The following is an 18,061-nucleotide window of genomic DNA, read 5'->3' as shown; positions in this document are numbered from 1 at the left end:
TGTTTTAGCAATTAGATAACAGATTTTGTAATAATGTTTACCAATAAATTGAAGCAATAACAAAGCGTTATCACCTCGATAACCCCAATAATAACATTAATAAGCTAAAACTGGAATATTTTATCCGAAACCAGGTCAGCTTGAGCAAAAATTCTGTCCATCCATCGATTACCCTCTTAATACAATCGCGCACTCGCTTTACCACCACAAAATGCCATAATTTCCAAGTAGACTCGGTATATAATCATTATAATATGGGTATTTCCCAATGTAATAGACTGGTTCAGGGGGAATACTTTCACATTCATAAAACAGCAAGCGTTTTAAAGTAGAATCAGTACGAAACAAGCAGAGCGATAAATACACGGTAAAACGCCCATTTTTAGTAGGCAAACTCCGTGAATTTTCCGTCCTTGTCGATCGGAAAATTCCGATTTTCCTGGATCTGGCCCAGGATCACTTCTTCTGGACTGTTTCAGTGAAAACGTGGTGTTTTTCTCCGGTAAAGTGGTTGCAATATGACGAGCGTTGCCGAAATTTTGAATTACAAGAAGAACGACAAGGAGGATTATTATGCCATTTTGGGGTGCGATGAAACTTCTTCCGTAAGTGTTTTTTTAAATTTTTCACAGTGAAACTGTGTTTGTTTCAAGGAAGTTACAGAAATAATTTGTTTGACCTTGATTTATTGACTCACTCTGTATTATTATGGGAAACATAACAAAAATATTAGCGTTTTGCATGTTAAAAACCACTTTTGATATGAACTATACATTGGCCCTGACCTCTAAATACCGGGTGTCCCAAAATTTTATCAGGAAATACAACACTCACTCACTCACAGATTTTGTCTTAGTTTTCGGAAAATAACTCCCTTCTAACACCCTTTAAGACAAAATATTCTTCTCAGGTTTTTGTAGACAATTAAATTTACTACAATTTTTGTTTCTTAACATTTCCCTGAATTTTGACATGTAACCGAGTAACGGTGGATTGAGATTTCGTAAGACGACATTCAGACGCTTTGTGCTTACTAAACATTCCTAAATATCTTGTTTCTGAGGCTCTTGAGGGCAAAATCATCTCCTTAAGTTTTTGTAGACAATTAAATTCCCTACAATTTACTTTCCTTAACGTTTCTCTGAATTTTGCTAACTAGCCTAGTTACGGAGGATTGAATTTCCGTAAGTAAACATTCAGACACTTTGAACTCACTAAACATTCCTAAGCAAATAACTCCTTTCAACGGCCCTCAAGGACAAAATATCCCTTTTAAGTTTCAGTAGGCAATTAAATTCCCTACAATTTACTTTCCTTAACGTTTCTCTGAATTTTGCTAACTAGCCTAGTTATGGAGGATTGAATTTCCGTAAGTAAACATTCAGACACTTTGAACTCACTAAACATTCCTAAGCAAATAACTCCTTTCAACGGCCCTGAAGGACAAAATATCCCTTTTAAGTTTCGGTAGGCAATTAAATTCCCTACAATTTACTTTCCTTAACGTTTCTCTGAATTTTGCTAACTAGCCTAGTTACGGAGGATTGAATTTCCGTAAGTAAACATTCAGACACTTTGAACTCACTAAACATTCGTAAGCAAATAACTCCTTTCAACGGCCCTCAAGGACAAAATATCCCTTTTAAGTTTCGGTAGGCAATTAAATTCCCTACAATTTACTTTCCTTAACGTTTCTCTGAATTTTGCTAACTAGCCTAGTTACGGAGGATTGAATTTCCGTAAGTAAACATTCAGACACTTTGAACTCACTAAACATTCGTAAGCAAATAACTCCTTTCAACGGCCCTGAAGGACAAAATATCCCTTTTAAGTTTCGGTAGGCAATTAAATTCCCTACAATTTACTTTCCTTAACGTTTCTCTGAATTTTGCTAACTAGCCTAGTTACGGAGGATTGAATTTCCGTAAGTAAACATTCAGACACTTTGAACTCACTAAACATTCGTAAGCAAATAACTCCTTTCAACGGCCCTCAAGGACAAAATATCCCTTTTAAGTTTCGGTAGGCAATTAAATTCCCTACAATTTACTTTCCTTAACGTTTCTCTGAATTTTGCTAACTAGCCTAGTTACGGAGGATTGAATTTCCGTAAGTAAACATTCAGACACTTTGAACTCACTAAACATTCGTAAGCAAATAACTCCTTTCAACGGCCCTCAAGGACAAAATATCCCTTTTAAGTTTCGGTAGGCAATTAAATTCCCTACAATTTACTTTCCTTAACGTTTCTCTGAATTTTGCTAACTAGCCTAGTTACGGAGGATTGAATTTCCGTAAGTAAACATTCAGACACTTTGAACTCACTAAACATTCCTAAGCAAATAACTCCTTTCAACGGCCCTGAAGGACAAAATATCCCTTTTAAGTTTCGGTAGGCAATTAAATTCCCTACAATTTACTTTCCTTAACGTTTCTCTGAATTTTGCTAACTAGCCTAGTTACGGAGGATTGAATTTCCGTAAGTAAACATTCAGACACTTTGAACTCACTAAACATTCGTAAGCAAATAACTCCTTTCAACGGCCCTCAAGGACAAAATATCCCTTTTAAGTTTCGGTAGGCAATTAAATTCCCTACAATTTACTTTCTTTAACGTTTCTCTGAATTTTGCTAACTAGCCTAGTTACGGAGGATTGAATTTCCGTAAGTAAACATTCAGACACTTTGAACTCACTAAACATTCCTAAGCAAATAACTCCTTTCAACGGCCCTGAAGGACAAAATATCCCTTTTAAGTTTCGGTAGGCAATTAAATTCCCTACAATTTACTTTCCTTAACGTTTCTCTGAATTTTGCTAACTAGCCTAGTTACGGAGGATTGAATTTCCGTAAGTAAACATTCAGACACTTTGAACTCACTAAACATTCCTAAGCAAATAACTCCTTTCAACGGCCCTGAAGGACAAAATATCCCTTTTAAGTTTCGGTAGGCAATTAAATTCCCTACAATTTACTTTCCTTAACGTTTCTCTGAATTTTGCTAACTAGCCTAGTTACGGAGGATTGAATTTCCGTAAGTAAACATTCAGACACTTTGAACTCACTAAACATTCGTAAGCAAATAACTCCTTTCAACGGCCCTCAAGGACAAAATATCCCTTTTAAGTTTCGGTAGGCAATTAAATTCCCTACAATTTACTTTCCTTAACGTTTCTCTGAATTTTGCTAACTAGCCTAGTTACGGAGGATTGAATTTCCGTAAGTAAACATTCAGACACTTTGAACTCACTAAACATTCGTAAGCAAATAACTCCTTTCAACGGCCCTCAAGGACAAAATATCCCTTTTAAGTTTCGGTAGGCAATTAAATTCCCTACAATTTTTCTCCCTTATCGTTTTCCCGAGTTTTGTCATTTAGCCGAGTTACGGAGGATTTAAGTTCCGTAAGTAGACATTCAGACACTTTGCTTCACTAAACCTTCCTAAGCAAATTTCTGCTTTCTGAGGCACTTGAGGGCAAAATGTCCCCCTCTTAGACTTTCGTAGATTACCTACAATTTTTGTCTCTTAACATTTTCTTGAATTTATGGCAACTGTAAAAATTTGCTCCATGGAGCTATTAAACTGTAAAATTTACTTGGAAACTAGCAAAGCCAGTATAAAGTACATGAATTAAAATTCATACCTCTGTAAGTAAAATTTTAGCAGGTGCAGTATTTTACAGTGTATTTAAGACCTCGCTTGGTCTATCAGAAGAGTGACAACTGTCAAAATCTGCTCCAATGAGCTATAAACATATAAATGATACTCTCAAGTTTTACAGCTCCATGGATACGATTTTATTACAAAAGTTGTTAATGTATAACTATTTGTGGACCCTTATGATTTATATAACAATTTTCAAAAGCACTTCCATGGAGCTATAAACCTATAATTTATTATAAACCTTGAACTATTAACTCACTTTACTATTATGGCAAATTTAATAGATTTCTTAGAGTTTTGCATAATAAAAACAAACAAAACAATCTTCAACTTTTGATATCCACTACATTGGCACTGACCTCTAAATACCGGGTGTCCTGACATTTTGTCAGGAAAAAAAATAAACTGCAAAGAATTTTAAGGTTCATAATATGAAAAACTTGATTTTCCACTCTTTTAAAAACCTTTTTATTATGATATGATTTATTTTTACAATTGTCATGTGACAGTCTTAGTAAATGCTGTTCTATAGACACGTGACAACTGTCGGAAACGTCAAAACTGTCAACTTTTGCTCTGAAAAGCGCAACAAGACCAAGTACAGTCGGTTTACCTGTAGTGTTAGAGATAATCTGTGTTTTTGAGCGTTGCTACAGTTATTTTGACAGTGGTCACGTGACAATGTTAGTAATTGCTGTTCTATAGACACGTGACAACTGTCGGAAACGTCAAAACTGTCAACGTTTGCTCTGGAAAGCGCAACGAGTCTAAATACAGTCAGTTTAGCTGTAGTCTTGGAGACAATCTGTGTTTTCGAGCGCTGCGACAGTTATTTTGACAGTTGTCACGTTACAATCTCAGTAAATAGTGTCCTAGAGGTACGTTACAACTGTCACAAACGTCAAAACTGTCAACTTTTGCTTTGGAAAGCTCAAGGTGTCCAAACACAGTGAGTTATTTACTTGTAGTATTGGAGACAATCTGAGTTTTCGAGCTTTGTGACACTTATTTTGATAGTTTTTACATGACAGTCTTAGTAAATAGTGTTATAGTGTTCTAGAGGCACGCGACAACTGTCGCAAATGTCAAAACTATCAGCTTTTGCTCGGGAAAGCGCAGGTAGTCCAAGTACAGTCAGTTTACCTGTAATGATGGAGACAATCTGTTTTATCGCATTCTGCGACAGTTAATTTGACAGTTATCACGTGACAATCTTAGTAAATAGTAATCTAATATCACGTGACAACTGTCGGAAACGTCAAAACTGTCAACGTTTGCTTTGGAAAGCGCAACGAGTCCAAATACAGTCAGTTTACCTGTAATGATGGAGGCAATCTGTTTTATCGCATTCTGCGACAGTTAATTTGACAGTTATCACATGACAATCTTAGTAAATAGTAATCTAATATCACGCGACAACTGTCGGAAACGTCAAAACTGTCATCGTTTGCTCTGGAAAGCGCAACGAGTCTAAATACAGTCAGTTTACCTGTAGTGTTGGAGACAATCTGTGTTTTCGAGCGCTGCGACAGTTATTTTGACAGTTGTCACGTTACAATCTCAGTAAATAGTGTCCTAGAGGTACGTTACAACTGTCACAAACGTCAAAACTGTCAACTTTTGCTTTGGAAAGCTCAAGGTGTCCAAACACATTGAGTTATTTACTTGTAGTATTGGAGACAATCTGAGTTTTCGAGCTTTGTGTCACTTATTTTGATAGTTTTTACATGACAGTCTTAGTAAATAGTGTTATAGTGTTCTAGAGGCACGCGACAACTGTCGCAAACGTCAAAACTATCAGCTTTTGCTCGGGAAAGCGCAGGTAGTCCAAGTACAGTCAGTTTACCTGTAATGATGGAGACAATCTGTTTTATCGCATTCTGCGACAGTTAATTTGACAGTTATCACGTGACAATCTTAGTAAATAGTAATCTAATATCACGTGACAACTGTCGGAAACGTCAAAACTGTCAACGTTTGCTTTGGAAAGCGCAACGAGTCCAAATACAGTCAGTTTACCTGTAATGATGGAGGCAATCTGTTTTATCGCATTCTGCGACAGTTAATTTGACAGTTATCACATGACAATCTTAGTAAATAGTAATCTAATATCACGCGACAACTGTCGGAAACGTCAAAACTGTCATCGTTTGCTCTGGAAAGCGCAACGAGTCTAAATACAGTCAGTTTACCTGTAGTGTTGGAGACAATCTGTGTTTTCGAGCGCTGCGACAGTTATTTTGACAGTTGTCACGTTACAATCTCAGTAAATAGTGTCCTAGAGGTACGTTACAACTGTCACAAACGTCAAAACTGTCAACTTTTGCTTTGGAAAGCTCAAGGTGTCCAAACACATTGAGTTATTTACTTGTAGTATTGGAGACAATCTGAGTTTTCGAGCTTTGTGTCACTTATTTTGATAGTTTTTACATGACAGTCTTAGTAAATAGTGTTATAGTGTTCTAGAGGCACGTGACAACTGTCGCAAACGTCAAAACTATCAGCTTTTGCTCTGGAAAGCGCAGGTAGTCCAAGTACAGTCAGTTTACCTGTAATGATGGAGACAATCTGTTTTATCGCATTCTGCGACAGTTAATTTGACAGTTATCACGTGACAATCTTAGTAAATAGTAATCTAATATGACGTCAAAACTGTCGGAAACGTCAGAACTGTCAACGTTTGCTTTGGAAAGCGCAACGAATCCAAATACAGTCAGTTTAATAGTGTTGGAGACAATCTGTGTTTTCGAGTACTGCTACAATTATTTTGACAGTTGTCACGTAAACATTTTAGTAAATAGTGTTCTAGGAACACGTGACAACTGTCGCTAACGTCAAAACTGTCAACATTTGAAAAAAAGTCTGCTTGAAACCACTTAAATTTCTAGCTTTTGGTAGAATATAACAAAAACTTCTTTTTTTTTCAGATTGAGCAAATAAATCAGGAGTACAAGATACGGGCGCTCCAGTTCCATCCCGATAAAAATGCGGGAGACAAAGAAATGGAGGAAAAGTTTCAGTTGCTTAATGTAAGTATAATTTTCCCGAGTATCTTGGGTGTTCCAAGTTTTCGTCAAATGATTGATAGAATGTCAGATCACATGTCACAAATTAGACTGTAGGGCAAGTTTGATGTAAAATATTTATCAATTGAGTTGACAGTTTTGACAGCTGTCAACTTTTTGCATCTGGAGGTTTTGAGGTTGTACTCTCATCTGTATCTCGTAAACGAAGAATATAAAAACATATTTCTATAAATCATTTGGTCTAAAATTGGGGACACCCCGTATAAACAAGGTTGACTTTTTGTTGCAGGAAGCCAAAGAAACGTTGACAAATCCGGAGAAAAAGGCTCTCTACGATAAATGGAAGAACGGTGGTCTTTCCATGGGTTACAAGCAGTGGCTTGGAATGAAAGATCATGTTCAACAAGTAAGTTTTTGTTTTGACTGAACCAGTTACGTCATCGGTTGGCCGATCATATTTTAGTGGAAACGATTTTACTAAATTTAGGTCCGTTAACGACCTACATGTAACGTAAAATCAATATTTACCTTTATTCCCATATAAAAATAGGAAGGAAAATGTACTAAATTACTGGTTTTCCAAGATTAGAAATTAATGGCAAATTAGGGGCAAAGTATATAAGTCTGGAAGATGCTCAAGAACAGGAAAAAGCCAATAAATGTATGGGAAAAATATTCTATAACACCGAAGAAGCCATAAGCGTCGAAAACTACGAGACAAACCATCAAATAACACTGAGCGAAGAAGAAGTAATGGCAAAAATCAAAAAATTGAAAAACAGAGAAGCTCCCGGGACGTTTGGGACCTCATCCCAAACGAACTTCTGAAATATGCCGAACCTGAACCAGGAAAACATCTCCTCTAGGATCCTCTACAACAAAAGGACAGAAGACGCACCCAGACAACTACAGCGGCATAACGCTTCTGAACACAAGCATGAAACTCTTTACCGGCATTTTGAAGGAAAGACTTGAAACACAAATAACAAACAGGGAAGAACAACAAGGCTTCAGACGACGAAATAGACCGAGGCATTTGATAGGGTTCACCTCTCCGACATCATAAATGTACTGATAGCGAAAGAAACGCCAGACACCATCGTAAGAGCAGTCCGCAGTCTCAATATGAACAACATGACTGAACTAAAGGCAGAGACACTTATACGGAAGAGTTACCGACACCAGGAGGCATCAGACAAGGTGACAGCCTTAGCCCATTTCTGTTCAATCTCTTAATGGACAAAATTATAGAGGAAGTATCATCACTAAATATGGGATACCGAATGGGGCAGAATAAAAGAATCAGCATGGTATGCTATTTACGATGATGCAGCTATTTTCGCGAAAACGGAGGACGATCTACAGTCTCACAATTCAAATATCTGGGTATGGATCTGTCGAGTTATCTCGACCCCGTGAAGGACCTAAGAAGCCAAATCAACAAAGCGACTGTCATGTCGGGCTGCTTAAGGCAGATAATATGGGTGAACAAATACATGCGAAAGGATAGCAAGTTCAGGATCTATAAGACTTGTGTCAGGCCAGTCCTGACATACGGAATAGAAACCAGAGAAGAAACCAACAAAACGAAAAGAATGCTTCGAGTAGCCGAAATGAAAACGCTCAGGACTATAATGGGAAAAACAAGAATAGACCGAATTAGGAACACTGACAATATGGAACAATGTGGGATGCAAGACATCGTAAGATGGGGGAGACAAAGAAAAAGATATTGGTACGCTCACGTGAGAAGAATGGAAGAGGGAAGACTGCCACGCATCGCACTTGAAGGGAAACCAATAGGGAAAAGAGCACCCGGAAGACCACCTAAGAGATGGAAGGATAGCTGGCAGTCCACCTCCTAGGAACTGAGCCAGAGGAACCTGCAAAACTAACAGATCGCGAGATCTTAAATATGAATAAGAAGAAGAAGAACTTTTTACTTTCTTAACCCGGACCTTTTTCTTAGACCCTAAATCACCTTCCTAACCTTACTCTTCTTCCGCTTTTTTGCAACTGACAGTGTTGCCAAATGCACGTTAAAAAACCCAAGCTATGCATGAAAATTTTACAGGACATCCTGCGAGTGAAATATAGTATAAAAATCGCACATTTAGCTGATAGTTTATTTACTACATAGTAAATATGTATTAAGTTGAGAAGTATGTGGTTGAGAAGCAGGGTTTTCGATAGCTGATTAGCACTGCTCGATTTCTCCTCCTGAGATTGACTCTGCTGGTTTATTTGTTTTTGGGTATGTGTATCTTTAAAATAAGGGAGAGGAAAAGCAAGGAAGCATGAAAAAATCTATAATTATTATCCATATTAAAAATAATTGAATATTTACGTTACATTAACCACTAATCCTCCCTCGTAACAATTATGACACAATTTCGAGATATTCTCTCGGGCTTTTCAGAACAGAATAGGAGACGAGGACAATAAAAGTTTAATAACGGAGCCGAGTGTGGCATATAGCTACAAAATCAATACATCCTTTCCATTTATACTGTATAGTGTACAGTGGCTGAGTGCTTTCATATACACTTCTGAAAGCTACAGCCTGAATGTAAAAAAATACACATATAGTATTCGTCGAGTTGAAAGGCACACACAGTGCTTTTCAACTCGACGAATACTCAATAAAGTTCAAAGAGGGTTTTGTAATTTTTAGCGTTTTTTTTTCTGTAAATTGCTTTTACATACTTTATGGAAGTGCTCCTCCACACAGGCGAAACCTATTCAGGAATCGACTACAATCAATGTGAAGAAAATACTAACAAAATTTGGTTCAGTTAACTCAGTCAAGTAGGAGATTTGCTTAGTTGTATGGATTATATTAACAATCCAATCAAATAGAGTCCAAAGAAACTCAAAACACACTAAGATATTTTTTTGTCTTCTGTATTTTACTCCGTGCACAAGGAAGACAAGTTCTTGCTCACTGAGCAATATTCTTGTTCATATTTGGCCTAATTAATTTACCTTTTGGATGTGGTAAGTTATATGGACCTCAGAAGTTGGCGTAAGACAGACAAAAGACGAAGTTATCCAAATCATCAAGTTGCAATCGTTATAGCTTCAACGATTATGGAGAATCCAGGGTGTGCTGAAGCTCAGAATCAGAGGCTTCCTCTTGAGCAAGATCTTCCGTAGAAATGATATCATGGTATTGATTTAATCTACTCTTGAACTCTCTACTTCTTCCGGAAGTGATTGGGTTATCTTTTCATTATATCACATAGTCTGAATAAGTGATTTCTTTCTGCATAAAATGGGATTACGGAAGCGCTCAAAACAATACGAACGTCCGCGCTAGAGTGCCTTTTCTTCTGCTTCTCCTGAGGAAAGAGGCGAGGTTGGTTAACTACCGGTTACATCAGTCTACCCGTCCCTTGACGGCATACGTGGAGCATTGAGGAGCACTTGCGTAAACTTTATACCGTAAGTCACTGACAATGACATCCGACATCCTTCCAGGCCCGGTAGAACGCTAAGCTACAGTCTTATACAGCTAAACACAAAAGATTGACCGGGTTAATATTTAAGCCTTACACAACGACAGTGCGAACATCTGCCTGAAGAGGGGACTTGGCAGCACCCCAACGGTTCTTCAGGTGGAATTGTTTGCTATCGAAATCTGCTCCAGAAGGATGAACGGAGACCTTCCCTGTTTGACTTTCCTGTCAAAGACCGCTTGAAGTTGTCATGAAGCACTGAACATTCTTGGATAAATCAACAGTGTTACTCTAATGTAGACTCCGGGTCATTACAACTTCGCAAGAGATGCCAGAGCTGATGAACTTGCAAAAAAACCACCACCAAAAATCGGTGATCGGTCTTGCTCACAGTGAAGCAAAGAGTATCATTTCAGAGTGCTGCAAAGATCACACTCATTTCATGGCTGAGAACGCCGGGGATGATCCATTCCAAAGAATTTATGAAGAGTCTGTTCAAGACTAGGACTGATAATCTCTTGCAACTCAGCAATACTTAAAAAGCTATAACGGCACTGTATACCAGTCATTGCCGCCTAAAGGCCCACATGCACCGGATTGTCGTGGTAGATGATGTCGAATGCCGCTGGTGGATGGAAGACAACATGTTGGCAGCGCACCTGCTATGCTGCTGTCCTTTTGGGCAGGAGGCCGGAGGATTTGGACGTCTCGAGCAGAAAGGTCATTCCTAGAAGAGCTGGATGTTCTGAATGAGCTATGATTTAAGAGGTCACTAGTGTAAGCCACAATAGACCGATGGTCGCAGTGAAGGGCAGAAATTACAAACAAAACATAAAATACACCAAATAGTGTAATAATAGCAGGTCGATCTTCAGGAGTTATAAGGATTTTGGTGATGCTCTTACATGCATGCATGCATTATCTGATACCATCATGCTATTAAGTCTTTGATAATCTCCACAAGGTCTCCAATCCTCTGGTTTCTTTGGCACCATTTCCATGTTCAGCCATAAATTCGCACTCTGCCTTGGCAATTTTGAGGTTCTCCGTGTAGTTCAGGTATTCCATGTTGGCCCCAGTGGATATAAGGATACGTTAACGACTGCCACATTACATATATATTTCATATCATTAGATGTATTGTAACATTATTTATGTATTGTTACGGTTTGGGCCTACTATGCTCGATACTTCTGAACGAGCACTCGAAACCGATGCGCCGCAATATCTGGCCGGGCGCGTGTTAAAGTAGGCCACAGTTAGGAAGCGCCACACCTGGAAGATTCTTTGATATTCGAGGCAAATCGCGAAGCGTTTTGCGGTCATTCTAGAACGTGGTTTGCGAATATAAAAGAAGCGGTGTCGACGACGGCGTAGTAGTGTAGTAGTGAATTTGGGAACGCGGTTAAGTTTAAATAGTGGAATAATGTGGAATTGTAGTAGTGTTTTTAATAGCTGAGTTAATTATTGTACGGAGTGTTTTGAAGTGTAAATAAATTTATTAATTGTTGAGTTAAACTGACTTTGTGAAAACCCACGGGAAAATCGTAACAATATTAAATATCTAATCTAAGTTGTGTTAAGAAGCATCATTAAACCAACCCGAACATCAAATGCCTGGTTTTATTAGTCTAGGACTTACAAAATTTATTATTCCAACACTATATTACAATTCACTTTCTATTTCCTTACTAAAATTGAATTTTTCATATTTCTAGTCAATGCATTGGTCAACTCCAAAAACCAAAGACAGAATGCTGGAATCGGGGGGCAATTCGGGACCGTCCAGTTTGGGCTCGGCCACAACAGCTGCGCAACGGAGAGCATCCGAAGGAGGGGCGAATCTGCATTGGGGAGCAAAGAGTGGCAACAACGCATGGGGCGGATCGACGGATGCACGCAGCGAAGTCGTCAGTAAATTTAGGAATTACGAAATCTAAGTGGCAACCGCGCATTATTCAGTTTTGCTCGTGCCCCCCTCAACCTCCGCACCACTCTTAGATCTGTTATTTTGTTTGTGAGAAAGTTTATAGAAAATCATTGACAAACTAACAGGTTTTGCTCGAATGTGTTGATGTTTTCCTCTACCTCACCTTTCGTAAGATATCCTCATATCCAAAGTTGTAATTTTAATGTACGATTGCTAAACCATTTTGAATTTTAGAAAATATTTTTGATGTGTACAATCTTACAGATTCCTTATCACAGGGTATTAAATACATATGCACGAAGCACTTTTGTCCAAATCCAACACTTGTATTTGTAAAGAAAAAATAAATAAATTTGTATATATTTTCGCAAAAAAGTTATGGACCTCCACTGTGTAGGTATTTTCTTTAAGAAAACTTATGTATTGTGATTTAAATAAATGTTCTTAAAATTTAATGATACCTGTCCTGTTTGTTCGTGTTTTCCCTTTGTAGTGTTGAGGCATGTCTCCAAGTTTTCTGTACATAGTGCCTTATTAATCAGAAACATTTATTCCGTTAATGTTTCATCATTTTCCTTGTTTTTTTTTTTAAGTTCTTTGCCTTACTCAATGTTGGCATGGCATGGCTCTTTGCATTGGACCATTTCACACCAAATTTCACTCCGTTTAATCAGAAGTTCCTCAAGAAGTATTTGTTTCAAAAAAAACTAGAAACTAACCTAAATGTAATATATAAAAATGATTAAGAAAGTGACTGCAACAACATGCATGCTGCAAAAAGTAAAAAATAAAAGACTATTTAACAATTGCTGAAGTTCTGTCGTGCTGGAGCCTGGAGCTACATGTTTTCTCTGACATGCAGAGGAGGAGGGTCTGCAGGTTTTTGTAACTGAAGAACACAGTTTTTTTATTAATCGTGGGACACCTGTAGTAACAAAACAGTGCCAATGGAGGATTGTGGCTTTAACCTACTTTCCTAAGTACCCTCCATTACAGAACGTACAAGCTTTCATCGATTGGTACAAGAACAGTGGATCACAAGATACTTCAAACACACAAGTCTTACACAGAAAGACGAACACCAGTGAGGCACTATATCTTCCAAACTGTTTGCTTTGGCGTTAGAGAACATATTTAAAACACTGTCTTGAGAGGGTAAAGGTATCAGTGTTAATAGAATTCTTATAAATCACTTACAATTCGCAAATAATATTGTCCTCATAAGCAGCTACATTCATGAACTTACAGATATGTTAAGCCAACTAAATGAATGATGATCCTCTCTAAAACAATAGACGATTTTAAAAAATGTCGATGAATATGTCTATTTGATGGGTTGTAAGACATATTTGAGGAAATCGTGGACATCATGAAAGACTTTCCGGAAAGCAAATGGCAGTGGATGGCGAACATAACCACGACGCACTGGCAACCAAGACAGCCCAAACCAGAAGACCAGAAGAAGTGGCTGATTACAAACAACACAGAACAGAAAAGCTTGGAAACGTATGAAAGAGGTCTACGTCCAGGAGTGGACAAATGAAGACTGAAGAAAAAGAAAAAGTCTGATGGAAGGACCTACTACAAACATTCTTCTTCTTCATCAGCCCTTAATTCTACGTACACTTCTGAACATAGGTCTATCCGAGTTTCTTCCAATCTTGTCGATTTTGGGCTTGTCGTACCCAGCTCCTGCCGGCGACTTCTCTTATGTCATCCACCCAACGTCTTTTTGTTCTTCTTTTCTATCTCTCTTTGTTTCTCTGCTTGCAGTACACTTGCTCGACCCATCTCCATTTCATCTCGGCTTTTCGATGTCGTAATGTCGGTTACTTTTGTTCGTCTTCTTATGTCCTCATTCCGGATTTTGCCTCTCAACAAGATTCCGAGCATTGCGCGTTCCATTGCCCTCTGCGTTGTTCTCAGACGGTTTACGCTGTGCTATGTGATTGTTTTTAGGATGTGCTTCAGTTTACCAAAAGCGGCCCAGGTTGTACTTACTCGTCGGGATATTTCCAGCTTTTGGTTATCTTTTCCCAATAATTTAATGGGATTAAACATTAATCCTACGAAAACTGTTCTTGTCATCATTGCCATCGTCTAGCGCTACAACCTTTGGCTGACTGCACAACTTTCTTCCAAATGATGCGGCCTTCCATCAATCTTTGGTCAAAAGCGACGTTCATTGTTGTCTCTCCAACACATTCTGGAAGTTCTTGTTAGAACTTCCTCCCATACTATTCTTACAAGTGTTTCATCCTAGAACCTGTATATGTGGTCTGCCCATCTTAAGTGTAGAGCTCTTGTATTTCAATATTTGTTACGTTTTCAACGTGCTCCCAATGCATTCATCTTTCTCCTCAGTGACAGACAAAAATCACCAGGGAGCCAAATCGGGCCTTAACGGAGCCGAGGGACCACTGAGGTGCTGCTTCGAGCCAAGAAGTTAGTTAAGAGGAAGACCGTGGGGAGCATTGTCGTGGTGGCGTCCAATTCCAACTTCCTGGTCCAAAAAAGTACCACAGTGATCTCCCAGCTTCCTTGCAGCCCCGATCTAGCTCCCAGTGACTTTTTTTATTCCCCGGACTGAAGATAACATTGACAGTTTATTCCTGTATAAGAGTTTTAGGGTGCTTCGCAGGCATTACAACCACACGTCTTCTTAAGTACATTGATGCAAGAGAGGACTATTTCAAAGAATGTTGTACCGATAGGATGAGTAAATATGTTTTTCCCGAAAATGCGCATAATGGACCATGTTCTGGTATGGATTTTTGATTTCATAAGATGAATGAATTCTGCCTTTGATATCTTCAATAACATCGTTATCAGCAGTTTTTGTAGCCTCAAGGTATTTGAAATGCTCTTCCGTTTCGAAATTGAGGGTGTTGATTGTGACGTTTTGCTCTAAATCGATCTCTTTGCACTATTCTGTGGTTTTGAGTGTCGACTTTTGTTCAGGGGTCGTGAGGAGTACTGAACGGTTAGCTTCGGTCAGCCGACACTGTTGAAACAGATTTTATTTTGCTTTTTCATTGTTGATGGAGTCTCCAATAAGATCAATATCATCTGTGTAGGCTAGCAATAGATTGTTTGTTGTCATTACGGCTAATCTCACAGCAAAAATTATTGAAAAGTAGTGGTTTCAGGACGTTGCTTTGTTTAACCACTTCTATGCTTCCCTCTGTGGTATTTCTTATAATCCAATCCTTTTTCTAGGACTACCTCTGTATAAATTGGGCTATTGTTCCCCCAGCAGAATCTTTGCATATGGAGTTAGTCTGTATATAGTGGGATGTTTGAGAGAAGTTTATATATAGCATTTATTAGTGAGATTCCTCTATAGTGGGAGCATTTGTCCTCTTTTTTGTGGATGGTTTCCTAAGTTCCATCCCAACACTAAAGGGCTTGATACTGAGTGACAAATAAATAATTGAAAAATGGAAAGTACGTTTTGTAGAAATTCTGAACTTTAAAAAAGAAAGAAACGTACAGTTTACTGCAAATCTACCAGTTAAAGGATTCTGAAAACGTAATAAAAGTAATAAATAAATTAAAAAAGTTCAGACTTAGTAACGATATGGTCCTCCAAGCATTTATATTCTGGTCGTCATAAGACCTAAACTACTCTCAGTTTACAAATACAGTATTAACCCTCAAATTGTGGCACAACAGTTTCAGTTCAATACCATGCAATTTTGAAAAATCATACCTTCTAACCTAATTGGGATGGTCTAAAACGTCTTGCATGTTCCTACATAATTATTTTTTTATGTGGATATGCTCCCATTACAATAAGGTAAACTAATAATCCAGTTACATGCTCCCTTGAAACGAGGAAAAAATAATTATCAACAGAAATGTTTGCAGAATGTAACCGGAAATTGCCATTGTCAACTCTTCTGTCACATTCTAACAACACGTCTTTTGAGAAATCCGTTTCCTGGTTTCAAGAATTAGAGCTCAAGTATGTTAGTATAAGTTGATTTGTTTTGTAGAGAGCTTTGTGGTCCCCATCCAAAGCAAAAAAAACTGAAACCCACGTGGGAGGTTCTGGACCATCCAGTCTGAACGTTGCTGGTTCTCCAGGTGCCCATCGGCGAGCTTCCGAGGGTGGTGCACACTTGTTCGCCAAAACAAGAAAAAACGCAAACAAATCCGCTGGCGACAAGTCTCATCAAATCTAATATTGTGCAAAAGTCATTATTATACCTACTTATAGAGTTAGTTAGGGTAATTCACCGTGTTATTCTTGTAAAATTTGTCTCCTTCATTTTTTCTTAACCTATATTAAACACTATGTAGTACTTCCAGTAACCATCAGTAATTTGAAAACCCAATTTCTATTGTTAATTCGGGCGAAAATTAAAAGTTAGGTTAACATTTTGTTCCGAATTCAGCTGGACTCGAACCAACTTTTACCTAATTTTTTCATTTATGTCCGAATAAATGAATGAATCAAAAATGATTTTCTTTCATTTAACATAATACGAGCAATTCACATCTCAATGAGAAAACAGCTTACACAGGATATTCCACCTGTTTCGAAACGGTCTACCTTTTTCCACAAGGTGAAAGCTACAACAATAGAATTTTGGAATATTGTCAAGGTAAGAGGTAGCTCAGAGGGAAGAATACTCGGTGCATAGATAACTCGCTTTATTGTACTAAAACATACAGAGATCTCGGAGGGCGAACGCCTTAGCGGGGATGAATGAACCTTAGACTCTTGTCACCAGGCCGGTAAAGTCGTTATGGTACTAGCAAAGGGAGGTAAGTAGGTACGGCAACTCTTGCTGATCGCTCAGCTCCAATTTGCTTATAGAGTAGTTTCTCTCAGCTTTCGACAGCGACCTGCTTATGTATGGGGTGGTTTTGCTTGTCCTCCCCTTCCTGAAGTAGGATTGCCCCTATGTCTTCTGTGCATGCGTTCGTGTGGAGAGTGCACCCGATGTTAGGGTTGTAGTTCCTGGAATGCTTCTTCTTGTTCTGTTTCCCAACGAAACTTGTTTTTTTTGTGGCTTCGTATAGGGTCGAGCTATTACCGAACAATTTTTTATGAATTTTCTATACAAGTTGCATAAACCCAGGAAACTTTGAAGCTCTTTCGTTTTCTTCGGCGTTGGGAATTTTTCAATCCCTGTCAATTTCCCTTCTTCGGGGCATAGGCCTTCTCCACTCACTGTGCAGCCTAGTGTTCTTACTTGTTCCTGCAGATACTCGCATTTACTGGGTTTTAGCGTAAGGTTAGCCTCTCTCATTCTTGTGAATACTTTCTCCAGCTGCTTGATATGGTCCTCTAAATTTGCGGAGAATATGTCGTCTAGATATATCAATATTTCTCTTCATTTAAAATCTCCAAAAACTTTGTCTGCTAGCTGCTGGAAGGTAGCTGGGGCGTTACAGAGTCGGAAGCCTAGTACATTGAATTCATACGAGCCATGGCCTTGTGCTGTGAAAGCCGTATATTGTTTTGAACTCCAAGTACTCCGAGAAAATATCTAGTGTTGTGAAGTACCTAGCGTTTCCTAGATAGGTCAATATGTCATCTATCTGTGGTAGGGGGTAGCAGGATTTCTTTGTCACCGGGTTAATGGTTCTTTTGGAGTCTACACAGAATCTCGTGGATCCATCCTTTTTTTTTACTAAGACCACCGGGCTTACCCATGGTGAATGACAGGGTCTTATTACCCCGCAGTCTATCATTTCCTGTATCTGGGAATCTATTATTTCTCTTTCGTTTTGAGAGACTCTGTACGGGCGGCATTTTACTGGTTTATTCTCAATTAAATCAGATAAGGTTCATTTTGCCCATGTAATGATGTAATGATGGCCTTAACCTTAACTTAAAGAAGTCTTCGGACCAGCGACATCCGACAATGATGGCCTTAACCTTAACTTAAAGAGGTCTTCGGACCAGCGACATCCCCCACCTGTCTTTTAATGGGTTGGTTTTGATTTTAATGAATTTTTACGTTCTA

At 38.5% G+C, this 18,061-nt stretch overlaps 1 protein-coding gene across 2 annotated transcripts; it reads left to right on the top strand.

Moving 5' to 3' along the window:
• Positions 1-262: 262 nt before the first annotated feature.
• Positions 263-16,517, top strand: jdp (DnaJ domain-containing protein). Of its 2 annotated transcripts, XM_081989003.1 has the most exons (5): positions 263-605; positions 6,594-6,695; positions 6,982-7,098; positions 11,869-12,060; positions 16,079-16,517. In XM_081989003.1, exons 1-5 carry the CDS (start codon positions 519-521, stop codon positions 16,265-16,267), a joined length of 687 nt encoding a protein of 228 aa, XP_081845129.1. In that variant the 5' UTR covers positions 263-518; the 3' UTR covers positions 16,268-16,517. The 2 variants fall into 2 exon arrangements, with proteins under 2 accessions (XP_081845129.1, XP_081845130.1); XM_081989004.1 differs by lacking the exon at positions 16,079-16,517 and having other exon boundaries at positions 268-605; positions 11,869-12,535.
• Positions 16,518-18,061: the final 1,544 nt, after the last annotated feature.

This window comes from Ips typographus, linkage group LG11 (assembly GCF_016097725.1).
Source record: "Ips typographus isolate SLU linkage group LG11, UJ_Ityp_2.0, whole genome shotgun sequence".
Lineage (NCBI taxonomy): Eukaryota > Metazoa > Arthropoda > Insecta > Coleoptera > Curculionidae > Ips > Ips typographus.
The sequence above is the reverse complement of the archived record's forward strand: the minus strand, read 5'-3'. Positions and strand labels throughout refer to the sequence as shown.